Consider the following 26,392-nt stretch of genomic DNA (forward strand, 5'->3'; position numbering starts at 1 on the left):
CTCATCCGAATGACTAGCGTCCAGACCACCACTCAAGGTCTAGAGGAGGGAGAGAAAATATCGATGGCTCAAGCCGTGATTCGAACCAGCGCGCTCAGATTATCTCGCTTCCTAGGCGGACGCGTTACCTCTAGGCCATCACTCCACTGTATGTGTGTGTGTGTGTGTGTGTGTGTGTGTGTGTGTGTGTGTGTGTGCTGTAAGTATGATTTATTTACTAATTGTAATCGAGTATACACTTCAAACTTAACACCATGTGGTATATAACCAGCCAGTTGCGATGGTGGACCTGTCTCTGAAAAAAGAGAACTTTCCAATGGACTTTGGCCTACCTCCCTGTGGGAGCTGTGACAGAGAATCGGTTATGTGCTGGACTTCTGAACCAACATTCACCAGTGAGTTCTTGACCCAATTTCGGACTGTTGTTATGTCCTTGGGAAAGGCACTTCACTCAGATTTCCCTCGCTCTACTCATGTGTGAATGGATAGGTACCTGACTTCGGCCAGGGAAGGTTAAAACAATAAAAGCCTCGGAAGGAGATGATTGGGCCCTGCGTTCTAACCTGAGTGAAAACAAAATTAATTCATTGCCTTTAAGGCTGTTAAAGGCTTTTACTTATGATAGTCGTGTCCGACTATGACCATCAGAACAGCAGAGGAGGCAACTGCTGTTCCGACTATTTGGGCTAGAATTTGATTATAGTGGAGAGTGTCTTGCCCAAGTTACATCCCCACTCTCTCGGCCAAGAGGGTGTTAGGACAGTTGGCGTTGGGATAGTTCCCAACAACGTCATTGCCTTTAAGGCTGTTAAAGGCTTTTACTTATGATAGTCGTGTCCGACTATGACCATCAGAACAGCAGAGGAGGCAACTGCTGTTCCGACTATTTGGGCTAGAATTTGATTATAGTGGAGAGTGTCTTGCCCAAGTTACATCCCCACTCTCTCGGCCAAGAGGGTTTTTAGGACAGTTGGCGTTGGGATAGTTCCCAAAGGCCAACTAGTCCCCAAGGCTGCAACACTAAGAGCCAGTGCAATTTTGCCTCCTTGTTTGAGAGTCATAGTCCTTCACAGAAAACTGAGTTAACGCTTTGGAACTTATAAACTACTGAACCTTTACCATTGGGGTTTGCATAACTTTTTTTTTGGACTGATTTGATCGACTGGTCAGCTGATCGAGTCCTTTAATATTATTCAGTTCAGCTGACTGCTGACACATTTGATTGATGGATTTGATCGATTGATTGTCTGTCTGACTGACTGACTGAATCATTCATTCCAACCAGCAGTTGCCAATACTAATTGGTTGACCTCTCAACCGATCAGTTAGTATGGCTATTGTCATGATTATGAGCACAATGCCAAATGTGTTACATGTTTCTGTATAAGTTACATGGAATATATAACATGTACCTCCATGTTCCATGTTTCATGTACCGACCACAGGATTTCCTGACAAAAATTTTGTTGTTGTTGTGCTGTCTTGATTTGAACTGTTGATTGACTTGATGGGGTCCTTTCCTTTCATATCTTGTTTTTACCTTGATTTGAACTATTGATCCACTTGATGGAATCCTTTTCATTCATATCTTGTTTTATCATGAGCTATTGATTGACATGATGGGATCCTTTTTCCCCCTTTCAGCTGACCGCCACAACTCTGTCCTGTACGTGCTGTTTGGGGACGGGCGACTGGGTGTGGCGCTTCTCCGGGAAACCAAAACCCTGATCGCCATCCGGGAGGTGGACCCGGAGGTCACCATGTGGGACACGCACGACGTCCTGGAACTACTGCAGCAACACCACCACGAGGCGCTGCTGCTGTCCCAGAGGGAGCACCTGCTGACCACGCTGATGGCCAGCTATGGCGAGGGCTGCCGGTTGGAGGTAGAGTTCCCTTTCCAGTACAGGGCAGAAGGGGTCTTCACCCCGAGGGTCGTGGTGCTCAACAATGTCACGCGAGAAAACGTCACCGACACCCTGTCCTCTCCCCTCCGCATCTTCAACCGTCTCCAGGACACCTCCCTGCGCGTGAGGTCCCCCGTGGCTGCCGGTGAGAGGGTCGACCTGTCTCTGCAGCTGGCGGTTACTTCCGACCACCTCAGCGTGCACTGGCTGGTCCTGGACAAGCTGGGCCGGGTGGTGGTCAACCAGACGACATCACAGACAGAACTTTCCCTGGTCTTTCACGAAACTGAGGTCCACCGAGTGACCGTAGTGGCCAGCAACCCTTTAGGGAAGGTCAAAGCCAGCGCTTCCGTTCATGTGCAGAGAAGCATAGACGACGTGCGGCTCTCCTGTAACCCTCACCCACCTCACATTACCGTGGAGGAAGAAGTGGAGTGTCGAGCGGAAGTGCAAGGGGTCGTCGACCACGTCGCCTTCCAGTGGCACTTCGGAGACCCTCGTGGGGGCCACCAGACGGAAGTGGAGTCCGGCAGCACCGTGTCCAAGGCCGCTCACCAGTACCTGACCCAGGGAATCTACAATGTCAGCGTGCGGGCCAGCAACAACGTCAGCTCTCTGCTGACCACGCTGGACCGGCCAGTGGTGGTGGACATTCCCGTACGATGCCTCCGCATGGGCGACTCTGAAGCCGCCCCTGGCCAGAAGGTGCTCATGCAAGTCACCGCTCTGGGAGGCACCCGTCTGCGCTTTGAGTTTGACCGCCCGGCCTGGAAGGAGATCGGTGGGGGTCTGCAATACGTGCCCCCCAGGACCACGGCCACCGTGTCACGGGTGTTCGAGTCCCCGGGGGTGCACCCCGTGAAGGTGCATGCCCACAACGCTGTGTCGTCGGCGGAGCTGTCCGGGTTCGTGGTGGTGCAGCCGCTGATGGGGGAGCTGCAGCTGGTGTTGCGGGCCACCACCAACACCTCCGCCGTGCTGCTGGTGCAGCAAGGAGGTGAGTCACACTCTGGTGTGTGTGTGTGTGTGTGTGTGAGAGAGAGAGAGGGAGAGCGAGAGGGAGGGGGATTTGGGGACAGGGGGGAGGAGGAGAGGGAGCAAAGGGTTGGAGAGAGAGAGGAAGGGATAGGTGGTAATGGGGGAGGGTGGAGGGGGCGGGGGGGGCGCGAGGGAGAGAGAGAGAGGGAAGGAGAGAAGAAAGAGCGATGGAAAGGTGCAGTGGGATGGAGGGAGAGAGCAAAGGGTGGGAGGGAGAGAGGGGAAGTGATTGGAGGGGAGGGGGGGGAGTGGGAATGCGAGGGGGGTCGTGGAGGGGGGTGGTGGGCAGTGGTTGGGAAGGAGGAGGAGGAGGGGGGGGGGAGGCTGATGGGAGGGACAGACAGAAGGATGGGAGTGAGAAGGAGGTTGGAGTGAGATATGGTCATGGAGGGATTATAGTGTGTGTGCGTGTGTGTGTGTGTGTGTGTGTGTGTGTGTCCATACCACATTGTCACATATGCGTGAGTGTGCGTGTATGTGTGTCTGTTAAGGGAGGAGGGGTTGCGGGGCGTTAATGTGTGTACATGTACGTGTGTGCGTGTGTGTATGAGCACTTGCTTGTTCATGTTTGGTATGTATTTAATGTGCATATGTGGATGCATGCATGTGTGCGCTTGAGTATGAGCGTTTCACATCTCTCTCTCTCTCTCTCGCTCGCTCTCTCTCTCTCTTTTCCATCCTCAATACCTATCCATTCGCCTCTCTATCCGTCTGTTGGTCTGTCTATCTCTCTCACACCCACCCACCTTCGATCTCCCTCTCCCCCCCACCCCGCCCCAACCCCTTTCTCTCTTCTCCATTCTCCATGCCTGTCTATCCGTCCGCCTCTCTATCAGTCTGTTTGTCTGTCTGTCACACATCCACCCACCCTCAGTCTCCCTATCACCCCCTCTCTTTCTCTCTTCTCCATGCCTGTCTGTCCGTCCTCTTATCTATCAGTCTGTCTGTCTCACACCCACCCACCCTCAATCTCCCTCTCCCTCCCCTATTCCCCCGCTCTCTGTCTCTGTCTCTCTCTCTCTATCATATTCTCAATGCCTTTCTATTCGTTCGCCTCTCTCTCCGTCTGTTGGTCTGTCTGTCTCACACCCACCCACCCTCGATCTCCCTCCCCCCCCCCGCCCCCCTATTCCCCCGATCTCTCTCTCTCTCTTTCTTTCTTTATCTCACTCTCTATCATATTCTCCATGCCTTTCTATTCGTTCGCCTCTCTCTCCGTCTGTTGGTCTGTCTCACACCCACTCACCCTCGATCTCCCTCTCCCCCACCTCTCTCTCTCTCTCTCTCTGTGTCTCTCTCTGTCTCTCTTTCTCTCTCTCTCTTCTGTATTCTCCATGCCTGTCTATCCGTCCACCCACCCACCCATCCTCGATCTCCCTCTCCCTCCCCCTATTCTCTGCTCCCTCTCTCTCTGTCTCTCTCTCTCTCTTCTCCATTCTGTCTGTCTCACACGTACACCCACTCTCTATCTCTTCCCCCCACCCCCTCCCCGTCTCTCTCTCTCTTCTATATTCTCCATGCCTTGGTGTTCGTTCACCTCTCTCTGTCTTCTCCCACCCTCCACACTCCAGCGTCCAGCACTTTTCCTCATCTCGTTCTGATCAAGAGTGGTGTGTGGTGTGGTTCTCAAGGAGTCACCTTGCCTCTCCACATCCTCTTGTCTGTTTGCCTTCCCGAATTTAAAAAAGAAAAAGACTGCACGCATTCGTGTGCGGTCCGTGTGTGCGTGTGTTTGAGTGCACGTGTGTGTGTGTGTGTGTGTGTGTGTGTGTGCATGCCTCTGTTCTGTGTGTCTGTGTGTGAGCGCACACACACACGCATGAGCGCCCACCACTCTAACCCGATGTGACTTTCATCATGTCTGATTTCTGGCATCTTCAATTTTTTTACGTAATTCGCCATCGCCCGTGCTGGATTCCTGTAGGGCTCATCAGAACGTGAAACCGGCACGTTTTGGGGCAGAGATGTGAAAGGCACTGTCAACAGTGTCAGTTTCGTGATATGATTTTTTCATGATAAAGGAAGCAGTCACTTCACGTAATGGGCCATCCGTTCATCTCATGATGGGTGCCGCAAGCGCTCTCGGTTTCTGAGCCTGGCTCTGTTTCTCTCAGTCGGTCTTTCTGCCTTAATGATGAAGTGCTCTCTCTCTCTCTCTCTCTCTCTCTCTCTCTGTGCAGGTGTACGTGTGTGCGTGTGTGTGTGTGTGTGTGTGTGTGTGTGTGTGTGTGTGTGTGTGTGGCGGCCGGAGACGGAGGGAGTCAGACACTTTGACTCTTTGACTCTTTACTAGCTTAACAGCCCACGTGACAGGGGGGTACAGGGGAAGTTACAGTGTCGTTTTATCCCATCATTTGAAAAAGTAAAACAAAACAAAACAAGTGCAAAAACAGAAACTAACGCACCTAATATTACAAAGGTTATATCAATAAGCAACAGCCAACAAATTACACACACAAAAATAACAACATCATCATCATCAGATTGACCATCCAAATACTAATTCTATCTGCTTCTATTTTGACCCTCAAAAAAATCATTTTTGAAACCATTAATGTTTGCACATATTTTGAATTAACAGGCGTTTTGATCATTTATTTTCTTTTTCCGTGTATCTACTGCCTCTGAGACGTATTTTGCAACTGAGAGGATAATATTTTCGTCATTTGATGTTAAGACACTGACCAGGTCTTTCCTCTTTGCTGCAGCTGTTTTAAAGAGTGTACAGTTTTCCCGTACCTCCTCGTATCCTTTGCAACTGAACGTGAAATGTATCTCATCTTCTTTACTCTCGCCACACATTGGACAAGGAGATGTTGTTAATCCACCTGTCTCAAACCGTCTTTTATTAGCATTCAGCCCTACTGTTCTCAATCTAAATCTAGCAAGATTGACTCTGTAACACGCGTTTGTTATGACTGAAATATATCTTTCTGTCTGAAATGCTATCTTGAAAGAAAAGAACCAGCTATATTTATCATTGCTTTCCATTTCTCCATGCCAATTTTGTTTATAGCACGCTATCAATCTATCTTTAAATTCTGAGATAAACGCATTTTCGTAACCCACTCCTTGACACATCCAAACAAGTCCAAACCTGTGTTCAGTTAGTTTTTTGGATTTGATAAACCCAGTTTTGTTTCCCTCTCTCTTCTTGCAGTAGCATCATCTCATACGCTTGCTTACATAATCTGGAAGCCGGTAGCCTTGTCAACTTAATCCAATACTTTACACATTTTACGAAAGTCTTAACATACAGTGGATATCTGCCGGTTTCCCCATATAGTGCTGTGTTGGAGGGAGTCAGAGATAGAGAGAAAAGGAGAGAAAGACAGACAGACAGACAGACATAAAGAGACAGACAGACAAGCTGTTAACCAGTTAAATAGAATGATGGACGGAGAGAGTCAGAGAGAGAGAGACAAAAGGAGAGAAAGACAGACAGACAGACAGACATAAAGAGACAGACAAGCTGTTAACCAGTCAAATATATATATGTATGATATATATATATATATATATATATATGTGTGTGTGTGTGTGTGTGTGTTGTGTGTGTGTGTGTGTGTGTGTGTACACCTCGCTATGGGGACACCGAGGCGGGATCGGTTTACACATTGGACTGATCACAGCAGTGGTACTACTGAGATGTGAGATGTTATTTGAGATGTTTACCAGCCCATCCGTGTGTGTCCATGTGTTTGTCCCTCACCAATTCTTCCTCCCTCCCCCCAACCCCATCAACCCCGGCCTTTCCCTCCTCAACCCCTTTCTCTCTCTCTTTCCACCCGCCCCTCTCTCCTTGTGTCAAAATATTGACAGAACTAGATCTTGCTCCTTCCTTTTCAGTCTGTTTGCCCCTCCCCTTCTCTCTCTCTCTCTGTATATATCTCTCCATCTATCTGTGTGTGTGTGTGTGTGTGTGTGTGTGTGTGTGCGCGCGCGTGCGTGCGTGCGTGCGTGCGTGGGTGCGCACGCATGTGTGTGTTTGTGTATGTGTGTGTACACATTCTCACATACTTACACAAACAATATCTGTGCTGCGCTGTTCTCTCTCTCTCTCTCTCTCTCTCTCTCTCTGTCTCTCTCTCTATATATATATATGTCTGTTGAAGATTTCATATCAGAGTCGGCTGGCTCACAATTCCCGTTCCACAGGAAGCGTTTGTGTTTGCTTCGGTAGACTTGTTGGCCTAACAAAAGTGCTGTGGTCGGAAATGACACACCGAAGAATTTAACCCCATTGATATATTTTCCCTGTGTTTATTGATTTCTGTCCATTTATGTTTGTTTGTATGTGTATATGTAGTGTGTGAGTGGTGTGTGTGTGTGTGTGTGTGTGTGTGTGTGTGTGTGTGTGTGTGCATGCTTTGTTGTGTGCATGTATGTTACTTATATGTATCACTTTTGTAAGGAAAAAAATCAACAAAGTCCAGCTGAGGATTGCAAAATTTCTAAGGAATGGGAAAGCTGCAGAAGAAAAAAAAGAGTTATTCGTAATTATTTAGACAGATTTTGCCTGGCATGTGAACTTAGGTGTCTACCAGTTATTTGACTTCAAAAGGGGAGCAATGGTTGAATAAAGTTCAAACATGTACTTTTCCTTCGGTGTAAATATTATAATACCCCCCTCGCCCCCCCCCCCCCCCCCAACCCCACCCCCAAAGAAAGAAAAGGTTAAATTGATGCAGAAATATTTACCCATTCATAATGTTTAGCTGATGCACCAAATAACCAAGTAGAACATTGGACCACACAGAGACCTGCTGTCATAAGAAATGAAAACAGTGTTGGTATGGCCAATGCCTTGAGAAAACAATCCTCAAGAAACTGTTCTAGGGAGGGAGACAGAAGGAAAACAGGAAAACAAACAACAAAAAACAAACAAAGAAACGAACAGTGATGGACTGACAAACATTGTAGAATGAAAGAGAAAACTGTCTCATGAAAAACCCCCCAAAACAAACAAACAAAAAAAAACAAAAAAAAAAAAAAACAAAAAAAAACCCCCCCAAAAACATGCAGGCTTTGACATACAACCAACAGACTTGGAGGAGGAATCTGGTGAATAATTCTTCAGTGCGGAGCCCCAATGAGTCTTCACAGATTTCAGGGAGGAAGAAGGAAGAAGAAGAAGAAGAAGAAGAAAAATGTTTGACTGCACTTTTATGTGCACGCAGCGGCTGGGAAAAAAGCTACATCATCTTTACGTTGTAACATGCATAGTAAGCATAAGGGTGGGAGTCGCAAGAGTGGGTAGGGAGGTCGGGGGGGGGGGGGGGGGGGGGGGGGGGGGGGGGGGGGGGGGGGGGGGGGGTGAGTTTAGTACAGAAGGCGCCACAAGGAATACTAGTGGCATCTTATCTTGCAGATTCAAAAGGAAGATCTAGGGTTGTAGCGGTAGAATTTTTCGCCAAGATCGTCTGTAATATTGGGGCAAGGAAAGAGCATTATGGGGCCCTCTGATAATTTGGTAACTGCATGAAAGAGAGAGAGAGAGAGAGACAGACAGACAGACAGACAGACAGACAGACAGACACACACACACACACACACACACACACACACACACACACACACACACACACACACACAGAAAGACAGAGGGAGAGAGAGAGAGAGAGAGAACACTGAACACAGAAATTTTTAATGTCATTAGCTGTAAAGCTCTAGTGACATAGTAGATACTAATCAGAGCAGGATGGTGCAAAACAGATAAATGGAACAGAAAAGAAAAAAACAGACTTGAAACAACATAAGCTAATAAGAGATTTGCGACACTTTGGCACTTTGTCATTAGCTTAAAGTATATGTGTCAGAGGGGTAATGTGCCTTTGTTTCATTCGTTCGTCTCCAAGGTTTGGACAGTACACAGAAAACAAAGTACATATAAATCATAAAATAATTATTTACGTATGTAACATCGACACACATCATATCAATACAAACACATACAAAAGAACACATAGATCATGAAATAATCATTTATGCATGAACATCAAAACCCATCATATCAGTATTAACACACCATATGATTACAATGTCAAGATTGACCATCCAAATATAGCCATTCCTTTTTATTTATGCTTTTCACCCCATAAAACCTATACAAATTTTTGATTGATTAATGAGTATTTAGACTGATGATGTATGTTTTCCGTATATTTATTGCCTCAGATACATATTTTGCAAGTGAAAGTATCATATCTTCATTTTCTGTCATCAATATGCCGAACAAATATTTCTCTGCACTGGAGCTGTATTGAAAAGGGTACAGTAATCTTTTGCAGTTAAATATGAAATGATTTTCATCTTCTAGGCTTTCGCCACACAATGGGCAAAGAGAAGTTGTTACGTCTGAATCAAACCATATTGTGTTGGCATTCAGTCTAAGTGCTCTCAATCTGAGCTTCGCAAAGCAGATGGGGGAGGTGGGGGGGGGGTGGGTGGGGGGGCAATATGGTGGAAGGAAGAAATGGAAGGGGTGGGGAAGAGAGAGACACCACACACACACACACACACACACACACACTATCTACGACGACCACCACCATCATGTGATCGCTGCCATTGATACCACAAACACCACCATCAACAAAATCAAAATGAAGACAAATTACAAACATTTCCCCGCCCCACATGTATACATCTATAAGGCCTACAACTGAAAGTCTGCACAAAGTTACTCACCATTCAAACAATACAGACCACTTCCAAGCACGAACCGCATGCAGCTGCGAACCACATGTGTCAGGGTTTGAAATGGTCACGTTTTCAATCAACTGGAGCATTTCCACAGTCTCCACACCTCCACCCATCACCACCCCCCCCCCAACCCCCCCACCCCCCACCCCCCACCCCCACACACACACACACCCGCCCCCAGGCCACTCATTGTTAGCCGCATTTTTCCTTGTTTTTCCTTTTTTCTCCTTTTTTCCATTAGTACCCTACAATACATGGAGCTATTGTTTTCAGCCAGGGAATTTTCTTGCAAAGCTCAGCAGATTTCGATGCCATTTGTTTGCACTTAACAGGTTTAAGGTCCGACTAAAACGGATAGAAGAAATTGAATGAGTGCTTGTATTGTATTGTATTGTATTGTTTTTCTGTTTTGACTGATTCGTCTATGAAATTTGGGCTGCTTTATCCTGGGAAAATGAATTACCACAGTGCAGTGCCATCATTCTACCCTCTTGTTTTTACATTTAAAAAACTTTTTTTATATACAGTCTACAACTGTCAAAGTTAAAAAAAAAAAATTCTTTTATCTATTTATTGTATTTTATTATATTATTATATTATATTTTATTTTTTAACCAGGGACAACCCTTCTTTTTTGTCACAGGTTCTTTCACATATGCAAAGTGCATGCTGCACATGGAACTTTGTTTGCTGCTGACACAGGCCAGTCTGCATTTTTTTTTTTTTTATGTTTGGTTATGTTCTTTTGTTCATTTGTATGTAATATCCTCCACACTTAGAAACAAGGGTGAAAGGAAGTTCAATCTGGAATCTTTGAAAATAAAATCTTATCTTTCCTGGCATGCAGGTAAACTGGCTGAACGGGAAGACATCATCTTCCACCTGCACTTCTCCGATGGTGCCCGCATCATCTCAGCCTCCCCGGTGATTGGGAAGAATTTCACCACTAACGGAACACACACTGTCAACTTCACAGCCTTCAATCAAGGTAAACAAGAAAAAAAGAAAAAAAACAACCCCACCTGTTCATGGTCTTTTTTTTCTTTTCTTTTACTGTAAATATCTTGATTGTTCAGTGTTTTTCTTTTTGTACAGAAAACTTCTTGATTCAAAAGTGCTTTTTATTTTCATGTTATAAGTGCATATCTGTTCAGTATATATTTTTGTATGGTAAACATCTCGTGTCAAAAATTCTGTATATTGATGTCCTCTTTAACAGGTCGAACAGCTTATAATTATTACGAACATCATGCCTGAAAAGTTGCATGTTTTAATTTTTGCTCTGAAAGGCATGAATAACAATTTTTTTTTTTTTTTTTTTTTTCAAAAGAAGAAAAAATTACTTTGAAGTAGAGTGTTTTGAAGTTTGACAGTCAGACTCCTGGTTTTGATTATATAGACTTTTTTTTTTTTTTTAGACAAGTGGAAAATGTCCCAGAAAGTTTGTTTTGCTGCTTACAAGCTGTTGTCTGAGCACATACAAAATTGTATTGAAATGGTTCCTGGTGATAAACATCACAGTTCTTTCTACACACACTGATACACCACATGAAATGTGGACAACTGAGAAAAGCGTAGTGTTATATCACACCACACACTACATCACACCACACCACACCCCAACACATCACCCACCCTACCCTACCTCACCCATCCACCCACACCTCCACCATATCAACTTCACCCACCCACACACACCTCCACCATCCCCACCTCACCCACCCACCCACACCTCCAATCCCTACCCCACCCACCCACCCACAACTCCACCATACCCACCTCACCCACCCACCCACCCCTCCACCATCCCCACCCCACCCACCCACCCTTCCACCATCCCCACCTCACCTACACACCCACACCTCCACCATCCCCACCTCACCTCACCCACCCACACCTCCACCATCCCCACCTCACCTCACCCACCCACACCTCCACCATCCCCACCTCACCTCACCCACACACACCTCCACCATCCCCACCTCACCTCACCCACACCTCCACCATCCCACCTCACCTCACCCACACACCCACACCTCCACCATCCCCACCTCACCTCACCCACCCACACCTCACCATCCACACGTCACCTCACCCGCAAACACCTCCACCATCCCCACGTCACCTCACCCACAAACACCTCCCCCATCCCCACGTCACCTCACCCACAAACACCTCCACCATCCCCACCTCACCTCACCCACACCTCCACCATCCCCAACTCACCCACCCACCCACACCTCCACCATCCCCACATCACCTCACCCACACACCCACACCTCCACCCTCCCCACCTCACCTCACCCACACACCCACACCTCCACCATCCACCAGCTCACTTCATCCACTCACCCACACCTCCACCATCCACCACCTCACCTCATCCACTCACCCACACCTCCACCATCCCCACCTCACCTCATCCACCCACACACCCCTCCACCATCCCCACCTCACCCACCCACCCACATTTACACCATCTCCACCTCTACCACACCCTTCCACCCACCCACCCACCTCTCAGAAGGCACAGGATGATTGGTTTGAGGGTTGGAAGGGGGGAGGAAATGGTGAGGAGGGTGGCTGTGGCCCAAAGTGACTCCACCACCCTTCCCTCCCCCTCCCCCTCCCTACTCCCCACCATCAGATCATCCACACTTGCACTTGGATGCCCTCCCCTGGTTTCGTCTATCAAAGCCCAAGCTGAGGCTCAATATCAATCTGTTGGTTTTTTTTTTTTTTTTTTTTTTTCATGTTGTGTGAAATGCAGGCTACAGGGGCAGATAAGACCCTCCTGTATGATGTAGAGGATGATGGAGAGGGTGATTGACTCTGTGTGTGTGTGTGTGTGTGTGTGTGTGTAGGTTTGTGTGTGTGTGTGTGTGAACAATATGTGTGTGTGTGTGTGTGTGTGTACGTACAATGCGTGTGTGTGTGTGTGTGTGTGTGTGTGTGTGTGCGTGCGTGTATGTGTGTGTGTGTGTGTGAACAATGCGCGTGTGTGTGTGTGTGTGTGTCTGTGTGTATATATACAATGTGTGTGTGTGTGTGTGTGTGTGTGTGTGTGTGTGTGTGTGTGTATGTGTGTGCCCCATTCTCTCATTCCATATACTTAGTCTTGTTGTCATATATATATTTTTTTATTCCCAAAATCTTCAAATAAAATATCACATCAAATGGATGCAAAATGAAAAACCATCTCAGTCCTTTCCCACACCCAAACCCACTAGTTAATCTCTTTCCTTCCAACCAACCAATGGCTTCCAATCAGAGATAACAAACGGATGTGTAACACAAACATGTTATAAGAAACAACTCAGTCCCTTTCTTCCCCCCTCCCCGCCCCCCCCCCCCCCCCCCACCCCCTTAGATCCCGGATTCCAATGAATGAGATACCAAATGAATGCATAACACAAACATGTTACAATAAACAACTCAGTCCCCTTCTTTCCCCCTTACCCCCTGTCCCCAACCCCCCCCCGGCTTTCAATGAGATATCAAATGGATGTGTAACACAAACATGTTAACAACTCAGTCCTCTTCCTCTTCCCCCCTGTCCCCATACCCCCAGCTTCCAATGAGATATCAAACGGATGTGTAAGACAAACATGTTAATGTCTTCCAATGAGATATCAAACGGATGTGTAACACAAACAAGTTAACAACTCAATCCTCTTCTTCTTCCCCCCTGTCCCCTTATGCCCGGCTTCCAATGAGACATCAAACGGATGTGTAACACAAACATGTTAATGTCTTCCAATGAGATATCAAACGGATGTGTAACACAAACAAGTTAACAACTCAATCCTCTTCTTCTTCCCCCCTGTCCCCTTATGCCCGGCTTCCAATGAGACATCAAACGGATGTGTAACACAAACATGTTAATGTCTTCCAATGAGATATCAAACGGATGTGTAACACAAACAAGTTAACAACTCAATCCTCTTCTTCTTCCCCCCTGTCCCCTTATGCCCGGCTTCCAATGAGACATCAAACGGATGTGTAACACAAACATGTTAATGTCTTCCAATGAGATATCAAACGGATGTGTAACACAAACAAGTTAACAACTCAGTCCTCTTCTTCTTCCCCCCTGTCCCGTTATGCCCGGCTTCCAATGAGATATCAAACAGATGTGTAACACAAACAAGTTAACAACCCAATCCTCTTCTTCTTCCCCCCTGTCCCGTTATGCCCGGCTTCCAATGAGATATCAAACAGATGTGTAACACAAACATGTTAACAACTCAATCCTCTTCTTCTTCCCCCCTGTCCCCTTATGCCCGGCTTCCAATGAGACATCAAACGGATGTGTAACACAAACATGTTAATGTCTTCCAATGAGACATCAAACGGATGTGTAACACAAACATGTTAATGTCTTCCAATGAGATATCAAACGGATGTGTAACACACACAAGTTAACAACTCAATCCTCTTCTTCTTCCCCCCTGTCCCCATACCCCCAGCTTCCAATTAAATATCAAACAGATGTGTAACACAAACATGTTAACGTCTTCCAATTAGATATCAAATGGATGTGTAACACAAACATGTTAACGTCTTCCAATGAGATATCAAATGGATGTGTAACACAAACATGTAAACAACTCAGTCCTCTTCTTCTTCCTCCCTGCCCCCATACCCCCGGCTTCCAGTAAGATATCAAACAGATGTGTAACACAAACATGTTAGCAACTCAATCCTCTTCTTCTTCCCCCCTGCCCCCTTATGCCCGGCTTCCAATGAGATATCAAACGGATGCGAAACACAGACACGTTATAACAAACAACTCAGTCTCCTCTTCTTCTTCCCCCCTTACCCCCTGCCCCCTGTGCTGGACGGTGGGTGCAGTGGACAGGGTTACGCGCGTGCTGCACGTGGACCAAGGCTACCTGTTGCAGTCCAAGGGGGAACCGCGTCTGCATCACCACGCCGTGGTGCCTCAAAACCAGGAAACTGTCTTCACCATCCTGGTCCGTGAGATCTGTGTGTGTGTGTGTGTGTGTGTGTGTTGTCTGTGTGTGTGTGTGTGGTTTCTTTGTTTGTTCGTTTGTTTAATTGTTTGGTGATTTATTTTTCCGTATATTCAGAGTATTCATTTTTTTATTTTTTTTTTTCATGGTTGATTCATTTCTTATTTGTTGATGTATTCATTCATGCTTTTTCAGTTCTTTTCATTTTAGTTATTCATTATTTCTTTTCAAACCTTTTTTTTTTTTATCTGAGTTTTATATTTTGACAGATATACACACATTTGTTAATGATGATGAGAGATAAATATGATAGAAAAAAGAACAATAACAAAAAAATGCTGGCAAGGATACATAAAGAAAAAGAATAATATTAAAATGTAAATATAATATGTTTTTATATTTATATATACAGAGAGAGAGAGAGAGAGAGAGAGAGAGAGAGATGAATGCTGGATGGAAACTGGGGTTGCCATTCCCACCCACTACAGTAAAAATAATGTATGGCCTTGGAGTGAGTTGCAAAATGTCGATGATATCAATGTCATAATTATGCTATAAATTATTATTCAATTCTCAACATTCATTCCATTCTTTGAATATGTATTCATAAACAGGCCTTTGTGTGAAAACCATGCAGTAAAAAAAAAAAAAAGAAAAAAGAAATCATGATGTACACAGACTTTTTTTCCTTCATTTTTTTGTTTTTTGTCTGGGCTACGTACTTTTCGACTGTACATCTATATATCAATTTGCTACTGAAACCAGACGTTACCCTTCTTTGTTCCTGACACAGTGACTTGTCTTTTTCTCTGAAGGGATGTCCTGACAAAGCAGAAGTCATTGAAGTGCACCACAGCGATGGCAGTAGCAAAGTCTTTCCTGCCAAAACCAACAAGTAAGCTGTTTTCAATATCATTCTCAAAAAAACAAACAAACAAACAACAACAACGCCAACAACAACAAAAAAGCCAGATGCATACACAGATGCAGGCACATACATGATATACATGTGCAAGTATAACATGCATGCACATGCACACACAAAACACACACGCTTGACTGTATGCATGCATGCATACACAGTTGCATGAACTTAAACTCACACAACAACAACAACAACAACAACAAACACATGCAAGCACGCACACATGTACGACCATGCTCACACACACACACACACACACACACACACCAAATACAGACACACACACAAATGTCTTTCACTTATTTGTCATGCTTGCAAAATTGCAAAAGGTGAGATGGTGGCAGGGAAGGTTAGTAGAGGTGGGTGAACAGATGGGGGCAGATGGTGGGTGAGAAGAAATTGGGGAGGGGGGTGGGGGGGAGGGTGTGGTGAGAGCTAGAGAGAGGAGGTGGGCAACTGGAGGGGCATGGGATGGGGATAGGGAGGTGTATGTGTGTGTGGAGGGGGTGTGGGAGGGTGAGGGGTTGGGTTGGAGGGGTAAGTGGGGCGATGTGGTTAAGATGTTTGGGCTGGGGCCTAAAGGGCAGAGGTTCACTCACACCTTGAAGTGTGATGTTCTTGGCACCTCTGAAGTGAGAGCTTGAATGTGTCCCGTCCTGCAGATAGGCAGGGTTTCTTCTGCCAGCAGCATCTGTGTGTGTATGCTGGGTCTCCATCAGGAGTTCACTGAGTTTTTGCTGCTGTATATGAAGTCGAAAGTGTGTGCGTGTGTGTGTGTGTGTGTGTGTGTTTGTGTGTATGTGTGTGTGTGTGTGTGTGTATCTGTGCATGCATGTGTTTTGTGGTGTGTGTGTGTTAGTGTGTGTGTGTGTGTGTGTGTGTGTGTGTGTGTGTGCTTGTGTGTGTGTGTATGTGTGTGTGCATGTGTGTGTGCATGTGTGTGTGTATGCATGTATCTGTGCATGCATGTGTTTTGTGGTGTGTGTTTGTTAGTGTATGTGTGTGTGTGTGTGTGTGTGTGTGTGTGTGTGTGTGTGCTCATATGTGTGTATGCATGTGTCTGTGCATGCATGTGTTTTGTGCTCTGTTTGTGTGTGTGTACGTGTACGTTCGTTCGTTCGTTCTTTAATTTAGCGTCTTTTCACTATCAGTGATATCAGACAAAAAAAACACCCAAACAAACAAACAAAAAAAAAAAAAAAAAGGGGGGAAGGTGGGGGGTGGGCGTGGGACGAGAGAGGGATGAATAAAACAGAAAAGGTAGAAAACTACCAAAATTGCATAACATGCAATTACAAATTACAATTAACAATAACAATTCAATAATGATAACAATAATCAGAAATCATTAACACAATTCTGAAGCACATTAAAGGAATGTAGAAATAGGGCTATGAACTAATTGCCTGTGAAAGTTCGACAATAAGAACATCATCAGAAATAATTTTCCAAAAATCATCGGCAGAATAGTTATTGTCTTTGAAATACTTGGGCAAGAAGGTACGTGACTGCTGACAGTGAAACAAACAATGATGCAAGCTGAACTGCTTACCACAGATGCATGTAACATTTTTACTATACTTTGTCTTCAGCGCATCAAGTTTTATACGGAAGGAAGTAGAAGTTACTAATCTTGTATAGCAAGCTGATGGATTCGGTATCTTTTCTTTAATAATATTCTCGGGGAATAATGTCCCTGTATGTTTTAAAAACTTTTTCTTCCATCGGTTATGAAATCGACCCCATGCTGATTTCTCTAACAAAGTGTATGCCTCTTTTACGGAAAGATGGACATGTATTTCTGTCAATTTTTCTGAATCTTGTGCTCCTCTTTTAGCTGCTTTATCAGCAGTTTCATTGCCATGAATGCCCACATGAGAAGGCACCCAACAAAAACTGACCTCAGTCCCTTTAATCCTCAAACAATGTACCAAATGATTTGCCTCAATAACTAAGTCAGGTCTTGTTTCAAGGCTAAATAATTCCAGAGCATAAAGTACTGATTTGGAATCAACAAAGAATGCTATTTTCAGGAAAACTATTTGATGGCTTACTAAGTAGTTCAGAGCTTGTATAATAGCAATTAGCTCAGCCGTGAATATGGAAAGGTGTTTTCCAATAAAGTAAGATTTTTCAACTTTAAAGGCAGGAATATAGAAGGCCACACCAGCATTTTTGTCATCAAGAACAGATCCATCTGTAAATATATGGAGATGGTTCTGATATTTTTCTGCTATATGAATTCTGGCAGAACTTGTCGTGATATTGATGTTTTCTTCCTTTTTTGTTTCAGAATAACTAATATCAAAATCTGCTTTCAACATTTCCCAAAAAGGAACAGGAGTATGATGTGGTTCTGCAGCTAATTCTTTCATGTTAACATCAGATTCTTTTAACAAATTTGAAACGTAAGTTGCAACTGTTTCTTGAGATGAAATGGCTTCAGCTCTTTTAGGAAAATCAATGTCAGATCTTATTGTCAGTTCATCAGCTATGAAATTTTTTGTCATTGAAGTGTATCTCACAGGGAATTTTGCTGTTGCTAACTCATGATGTTCATTTAAGGGAAGAATTCCGGCTGTTTTGTATATTTCCTGGTTGGATGCATGAGAGGGCACTCCGAGGGCAATTTTGATAGCCTTACAATCTACACTTTGAATCTTTTGTAAAAGATATTTAGGTGCACTGAAAAATATCTCTTGTGCATAGGCTATCTTAGATCATACAAGGGCCATGGAGAGATGAATCAATGTTTTTGTATCCATTCCCCAGGGTAAGCGGCTTATAATTTTCATAAAATTGATACATTTCCTTGCCTTTGTTAAGATGTAATCAAAGTGAATGTTCCATGTCAGCTTTGAAGTAAGATAAACACCAAAAAACTTCACCACCTGTTTATAATCAATGATGTCACCAAGTAATCTAAAAATGGGTATGCTAGATGGGTTACCACCTGAATTAAACAACATCATACAAGTTTTTTCAGATTGATACAAATGACGTATGTAATTCTGTGTTCTTTGTGGGGTTGACTTTTTTTTAGATTGACACCCATCCACATACATATATCATCAGCATACTGTACTAAAACTACACGATTTGACAATGCCGTTGGGAGATCCTGAATAAGAATATTAAAGAGAATAGGGGCTATAACTGAGCCCTGTGGAATTCCCATGTCAAGTTTATGTGGCAAAGAATAATGTGTTCCTACCCTTGCTTGAATAGTGTGTGTGTGTGTGTGTGTGTGTGTGTGTGTGTGTGTGTCTTTGTGTCCCTGTGTGTATCTGTTTGCCTGTCTGTGTGTATGTGACTGTCTGTGTGTGTTTTTGTGACTCCTTGTGTGTGTGTTTGCCTGTGTTTGTGTATGTGAGTGTGAGTTTGTGCACGTGTGTGCATGCATGCATGCATGTGTTTGTGTGTGTAGTGAATCACTGTGTAATGAAATTATCTTTTTCAAACTATTTCCAGAAGTGTTCCCCTAGCCTCTCGCAACTTAGTTGACAGAATAACCTGTCATCACTTTCTCCAGACACATGTACCAGAGGTGGAATACTCAGGAGAGTTGTATGATCAATGGTTTCTCCATTGCATTGGGAATTCATTTACAGCATTGTCTTTTGTGAAGGACTGACTCTCAGACTTGGAGGCAAGATTGTGCTGGCTCACGGTGCTACAGCCTTGGGGGGGCTATGCCTTTGGGGACCATACCAACACTGATGGTCCTACATTTCTCTTGGATGTAGAGAATGGGGATGTAACTTTGGCAAGACACTTTCACAATAATCAAATTCTAGCCCAAAATAGTCGGGACAGCAGTTGCCTCCACTTGCTTTTCTGATGACATAGTCAGACACGACAGACCCTCATAGAATTCCATCACACAGTTTGTCAACATTCAGCTTAGGAGCTGAAATGGAATAACATTTGAACTTAGAGATTTTACAGAGAAATTCGGCAGCAATGCTAAAACAAGTGTTCACTGTGCCAGTGACATGGAAGTGAACATGAACACGTTCAACCCCTGGACCACTGAGCAGTGGTGAAATGATAATCAATGAGACATTAGTTTCATCAACATTTCCTACTTTGTGTGTGTGTGTATGCACATTTCAACAGTGTAATTGGTGTTGCCAAACAGATATGATGGGATCCACAAGGAAGAAGCCCAGATGCAGCCCATGTGGAGTGATGGCCTGGAGGTAACGCGTCCACCTAGGAAGCGAGAGAATCTGAGCGCGCTGGTTCGAATCACAGCTCAGCCACCGATATTTTCTCCTCCTCCATTAGACCTTGAGTGGTGGTCTGGACGCTAGTCATTCGGATGAGACGATAAACCGAGGTTCCGTGTGCAGCATGCACTTATAACCCACTGCAACAAAAGGGTTGTTCCTGGCAAGATTCTGTAGAAAAATGCACTTTGATAGGAAAAAGAAATAAAACTGCATGCAAGAAAAAATACCAAAAAAAAGGGTTGCGCTGTAGTGTAGCGATGCACTGTCCCTGGGGAGAGCAGCCCAGATTTCACACAGAGAAATCTGTTGTGACAAAAAGAGAAATACAATACAATACAATACAATACAATACAGTACAATGAAGAATGGTCACTGACATCTGTGCCTATAAGCTCGTTCTCTGTCTTAGTAAGGTGACAGCCCCTCACTGATGAGCATACTCTTTGGCAGCAAGCAAGGGTTTAAACTGTACTTTGTTGATCTTTTATCCAAAACAAAAGTATCGCCCACCTCTTCCCAAGATAGCCTCCCTTGCCTGCCTCTTCCTTGTCTTCAGTTTCTCCAGTTTTAGAGTTATGCATGCGTGTGAATGACTGGTGCGAAAGTGCTTTGATTTGTCTCTCGCAAGATTCAGCGCTATATAAATATCATCATCATCATCATCATTATTATTATTATTATTATTATTATTATTATTATTATTATTATTTTGATAAATGTCAGTTCAGAAAATGATTTATGAAAAAAACACAAAAAAACAAACAAAAAAACCACCCAGGTTTAAATTTCTCTGGATACTATTCAACCGTAGTGGCCCTTCTGTAAAGTGGATGCCTACACAGAACAATACCTGCATTGGGAAGGTGGCAGGTATTGAAAAACAAAACAAAAAAAACCCAACAAAAACAACCAACATATGGAAGGTATATAAAAGAGGAAGCGGTTGGCTGTGGGGGGTGAAGGGAGGTGAGGTTAGGTTGTGGGGTGTTGCAGGGGAGGGAGAGGACAGGGGGGTTGGGGGGGGGGCGTGGGGGGGGGAGGCAGAAAAAGCCAGTGGATTGAGACCATCGGTGACAGACCATTGTTTTATTCTCTCAGACCCAGAAAGCAGAACAGGGAGTTGGGGGGGGGGGGGGAGGGGGGGGGATTGAGGGGGGGAGGGGAAGGGACTTGAGGAAATGGAAATGTGTTGTCAAGCTGTGGCCCAAACCACCACACTGGAGGTAAACAAAGGCAAGGGTTCCAGAAGGTGTTGTTGGACTGGGAGTGAGGGAGGGCTGGAGAGAGGGGAAGGGGGGGGGGGAGGGGGCTGAGGAAGGAAGGTGAGACCAGTGGATGTGAGGATGCAGGCAACCAGGAGAGTATTACAGATTTGGTATACCAGTGCCTGGTCATGGCAGGGGAAGGGGGGGAGGGGGGGAGTTGGGTGGAGTGGGGTAGAGAAAGGATGGCGAGGGGTGGGGTGTGGTGTGGGAGGTAGGGGGGGGGGGAGGGAGGATGGAGGCAGGAAGAACAACACAGTCGGCTGTATTGTGCTACCAGGAAAACAAGCATTGCGACATCCCCTCCAAGTGGCACTACCAACGAGTGCGTCACTGATATCTCTTCCCCCTGCCCCCCCACCCCTCCTGCCCCCTTTTCCAACACAAACGATGATCTTTGATTTCTTTTTCTCCAGGTGGAGACACGTGTTCTCCACACCAGGTGTGCAGTCTGTGGAAGTGACCATATATGGTGGTGGGGAGGGAGGGAGGTGGAGGGACCGCCCATCCCTCCACACCGTACTCCTGGTGCAGCAGCCAATCAGAGGCCTGCGGCTGACGGGACCTACACATGTGGGCTTTGGCTGGTAGGTGGCGGTGCTGTCGATGGTGTGGAGGTCTTAATCCTCTGTCGTTTTGGGCTGTTGCTCAGTGTAACAGCTTTTCTTGCGCGTGTGTGTGTGTGTGCTCGTAAGGTGTCGGGAGTGTTTTGGAGTTTAGGGTGGTGAACATCGATCTTTGTTTGTCTTGAAGCGTAAAATGGTGTAATTGAGAAACAGTCCGTTTCATAAGCATAAGGTTTGGATTGTTTGTTTCTTTGTTTGTTTGCTTGGATATTATTTATTCATTTATCTTTTTATTATCATTTATTTATTTATTATTCATTTATCCATTTGTTTAAATTCTGGTCTTGTATCTGCTTATGATTGCTGTTTTGAGAGTGTAGGGTATAGAGAGGAGGAGGGGGGGGGGGGAGGCCTGTTTACACCAAAAATTAAACTGGATGATTGATCTTTAACAGGTACAAACTGCTCTAAACTTTCTGAACAAAGAAAAGGTGACAATGCAATCCCTGTTCGTATAGATGTTCAGAGACTGCTTGCGTCAAGAAATAAAGTGAAACAAAAGCTGATGCAAGTCCAAGAAATCATCGATGTTTATTTTTTTTATGTTTATTGACAATGATAATGGCTTTTTTCCCATGCAAAAGATCAGTTATATAATATAATATGTACCTTTGGATAGTTCTGACTGTTCTTTTAAAAATAGATATTGCTGTAATTGTGGCATGAGTTGTTTTATATAGTTTTGGAGGGGCGGGTGTTATCATTTGCTTGCCTTTTTTTTTTTAGTTACAGATCTAGCATAATTATATGTTCTGAAACATTTGAGAAGGGCTTGGAATGATGAAGACTTGGAATGGCAGTCACTTTGAAATAATGTGGGATTAGTGTGTGTGTGTGTGTGTGTGTGTGTGTGTGTGTGTGTGTGTGTGTGTGTGTGAACATTTTTTTTACTGACAGAAGATATATTTGTTACTTGCACTTGTTTTCCTCCACCATTATGCTGCCATCTCCCCCCTCCCCCCCCTCTCCCCCTCTCTCTCTTTCTCTCTCTCTCTCTTTCCGTCTCTCGGCGTATCATATTATGTTCATAAACATTTCTGTTTTTAATGAAGAATAACAGATTTCAGCTTGTTGGTAAGGTACATTCAGGGTGAAATGGATGCACACAGTAAAAAGATAACTTTGCATGCTCTCCCCACGGTGGAGGAGAATTTACATTTCTTATTGTTCAGTGCATGTGAGGTATGGTAAGAAATGCTTATGCAGAGTATATCCTTTGGAGCAGCGTTATTGTTTTCCTCTCTTCTTCCTGCTATCAGATGTCTTGTTCTTGTTCTCCGTCTTTCCCCCCAAGGAGGAAGGTGGCAGAATGCTTAAGATGCTCATCTGCTGATGCAGAGAGTCTGTTATGGTCGGGATTCAAATTTTTTTAATTATTATTTATTTATTTATTTATGTACCCTTATAGTTGACTTCATCAAGTTTTTGCGCCTTATACATATTATTATCATTATTAGTAGTTCTTTTTTTTATGTATTTATCTATTATTTATTCACCCTTTTTTTTTTCTCTCAAGGCCTAAATAAGCGCGTTGGGTTACGCTGCTGGTCAGGCATCTGCTTGGCAGATGTGATGTAGCGTATATGGATTTGTCCGAACGCAGTGACGCCTCCTTGAGCTACTGAAACTGAAACTGAAACTGAAATCCTGCTCTTACCTTTTCTCCCAAGTCTGGGTGGAAAATTGAACTGAGCCGTCTAGTCATTCGGATGAGATAATAAACTGAGCTCCCGTTTGCAGCACGCGCTTGACGCACTGAAAAAGAACCCGTGTCAGCATGAAGTATTGTCCTCGGACAATTTTTGTTGTTGTTGTTGTTTGTTTTTGTTTTTTGCTGCCTCATCATCTGCACCGTTTCAGTGGCATTACTCCCACGCCGCTCATTTAGATTATCCCATACACGGCCACACCCGGGTTCGTCTGTCGCAGTCCCAGCGTCAGCAGTCCACATCGTGGAGCCATCGATGTTAGGTCGCCAGGAGGCCACACACCATCCTCGGGCAAATTTCTGCAGAAGAAATCCACTCTGATAGGTGCACAAATATAATTCATTTGCATGTACTCAAGACCTGACTAAGTGCATTGGGTTATGCTGCTGGTCAGGCATCTGCCTGGCAGATGTGGTGCAGCATATATGGATTTGTCCGAATGCAGTGATGCCTCCTTTAGAAACTGAAACTGAAACTTTCCCTTCTTCTTCTTCTTCTGCTCCCCCTCGTCCTCCTCCCTCCTCCTCCTGCTTCTTCTTCTTGTCCTCCTCTTCCTCCTCCTTTCTTTTCCATTCATCTTCTCCTTTCTTGATTTTCTTTTTCTCCTTGTTGTTTGTTCATCTTCATCTGCTTCTTCTTCCTCCCCTCCTCTTTCTTCTTAATCTTCTTCTGGTCAATGATATGATAAAGTAGACCATCATAATATCCATTCTTCTTCTTCTTCTACTTCTTCTTGATCTTCATCTTCATCCTGCATGTTTGTACCTTCTGACAGAAAAGATTTTGTTTTTCTGTGTTCAGTTACAATGTGTGGAAAGCAACAGTGTCCGAGGGAACACATATTGTGTGTCAGTGGTCATTTGATGGGGAGCTGGAAAACCGATTCACAACTGTTTTACAGGTAAGTGTGTGTGTGTGTGTGTGTGTGTGTGTTTGTGTGTGTGTGTGCGCACAAGTGCATGCGTGCGTGCATGCATATGTGTGTGTGTGTGCGTGTGTGTGTCTGTGTCTGTGCATGCATGTGTGCATGCTTGCATGCATGTGTACAGAACAAACAAAAATCGCATCAAAGAAACAGATCAATAGAATTACATAGATATATACAAAAGAAGCAGCAATCATTAGTTACGTAAATAAACAAACAAAATGACTTGTTTTGATTAAGATCATGTTTGAGTGATTAAAAAGTAATTGTACCATACTGTATTTATGCTGTATACTTGCCTTTGACATTGATTACAACATGCATGTCTCCAATCAAGATATGTGCAAATGTATTGTCTTGTGTATTTTTAACCTAAAGGTTTCATGACATTAGATAATTCTATTCTATTCTGTTCTATTCTACTCTGTTTTGTTCTGTACTATGCTCTATGCCTTTTGCATGCATTCTGTTCTAGATCTGTTCTACTTTATTCCGTTCCATCCTATTTCATTCCATTCCATTTTATTAGCTTGCGTTACACTCTTTTCACAGCATGGTGTAACAACAAAGCATTCCATTTTATACTATACACCAGCCATCCTTTGCATGCATAACATGTTCACAGTATGGTTTGACAACAAAGCGCTCTGTATCTATTCTGTTCCAGTCCATTCTATTCCAGTCCATTTCATTCTACTCTGTTCTATTCAATTCTGTATGCTGATACCATTTGTGCAAACCTTATCATACCCTCTGTTCACAGTATGGCAAAAGCTTCGAATCGGAAGGGCGTTACACCTTGGGCCTGCATTGTCACAACGACATCAGCTACGCTTCGGCCACCATAAACATCACCGTCTACTACCCTATCACTGACATGCGGTTGAGTGTACCTGTCACAGTGCACAATGAACCCACCCTCATCATGGCCACCATCCATGCTGGCCGCCGCTTCTCCCTGCTTTGTGACTACGGAGATGGGAGTGTGGAGGAGTATGACTCAGCCAGCCTTCAGCTCCTGAGGGTACCGGTGCAGTTTTCAAAATGGCAGGAGTCGAGTCCCGCCTACAACGTCACCGTTGCCCATCTGTATGCCGATGTTGGGGTGTACAATGTTTCGGTGACGGTGTCCAACGAAATATCTTCCCTGACGCGGCAGAGGAGAGTGTTTGTTGAGGAGGCAATTGGGAAGGTTGAGGTGTTTGCGGATGTTCCGGAAGTGATCGATCTGAACCAGAAGGTGGAGTGGACGTTCAAGGCCGTGGTTGGGTCGGGGAGGAATCTGCAGTTTGAATGGGTGTTTGATGACCGCTACAGTCATGATTCGGCTATCAGGTTGGTGTGTGTGTGTGTGTGTGTGTGTGTGTGTGTGTGTGTGTGTGGAGTATGTGTGCATGTGTGTGTGTGTGTGTGTGTGTGTGTGTGTGTTGCATTTGTTGCTATTGTTGTTGTTGTTATTGTTGTGTGTGTTTGTTAATGTAGATATCATTTTGTTGTTTTAATAATATGTGTAGCAGTGTTTTTTGTTTTCATGCCTGTTTCTTTTACGTGTGAAAGTATTTGTAATGAGGGTTTAAGCATACATCGCCAAATGATGTCCAAGTATGTTTTGTGTATGCGTGTATGAAAGTGTCCATGTGTGCGTGTGTGTGTGTGGGAGGGGGTGGGGGGGGGGGGTGTGTGTGTGTGTGTGTTTTGTTTAAAATATTTCATTCATGCAACATTATTTGAAAGGTATAAGTGTTTATTTATAATCAGAGTTTATGTGTATGCAGTTGAAAAACACATGTGCTATCTTATAATTGTATTTGTGCATATGTCAGTGGTGTGTGTGTTTGTGTGTGTGTGTGTGTGTGTGTGTGTGTTAGCTTGCACCCGTGTGTTTACATGAATGCATTCATGGTTGTGTGTGCCTGCGTATATTCAACATGCTTGCATGTAAAAATGCATGTTGATGATTTGCACTGCTTCTATATTCCATGATCACCACATGCTTTAAAAAAACATAAAAAAAAACAACGGCAACAAGCCCCCCCACAACCCCCCACCCCCAGAAAAACAACAACCAAAAAACCCACCACCAA

At 44.4% G+C, this 26,392-nt stretch overlaps 1 protein-coding gene across 2 annotated transcripts in view; it reads left to right on the forward strand.

The window, feature by feature from the left end:
* The window catches only part of LOC143293662 (polycystin-1-like protein 1), a 233,326-nt gene that overhangs the window by 45,457 nt on the left and 161,477 nt on the right, over positions 1-26,392 (forward strand). For both annotated transcript variants that reach the window (XM_076604790.1, XM_076604791.1), the window contains exons 6-12: positions 1,645-2,904; positions 10,498-10,638; positions 14,505-14,626; positions 15,442-15,521; positions 21,465-21,635; positions 24,185-24,284; positions 25,072-25,643. In XM_076604790.1, coding sequence (XP_076460905.1) covers positions 1,645-2,904; positions 10,498-10,638; positions 14,505-14,626; positions 15,442-15,521; positions 21,465-21,635; positions 24,185-24,284; positions 25,072-25,643 — 2,446 coding nt within the window. The remainder of the gene's footprint in view (positions 1-1,644; positions 2,905-10,497; positions 10,639-14,504; positions 14,627-15,441; positions 15,522-21,464; positions 21,636-24,184; positions 24,285-25,071; positions 25,644-26,392) is intronic.

This window comes from Babylonia areolata, chromosome 19 (assembly GCF_041734735.1).
Source record: "Babylonia areolata isolate BAREFJ2019XMU chromosome 19, ASM4173473v1, whole genome shotgun sequence".
Lineage (NCBI taxonomy): Eukaryota > Metazoa > Mollusca > Gastropoda > Neogastropoda > Buccinidae > Babylonia > Babylonia areolata.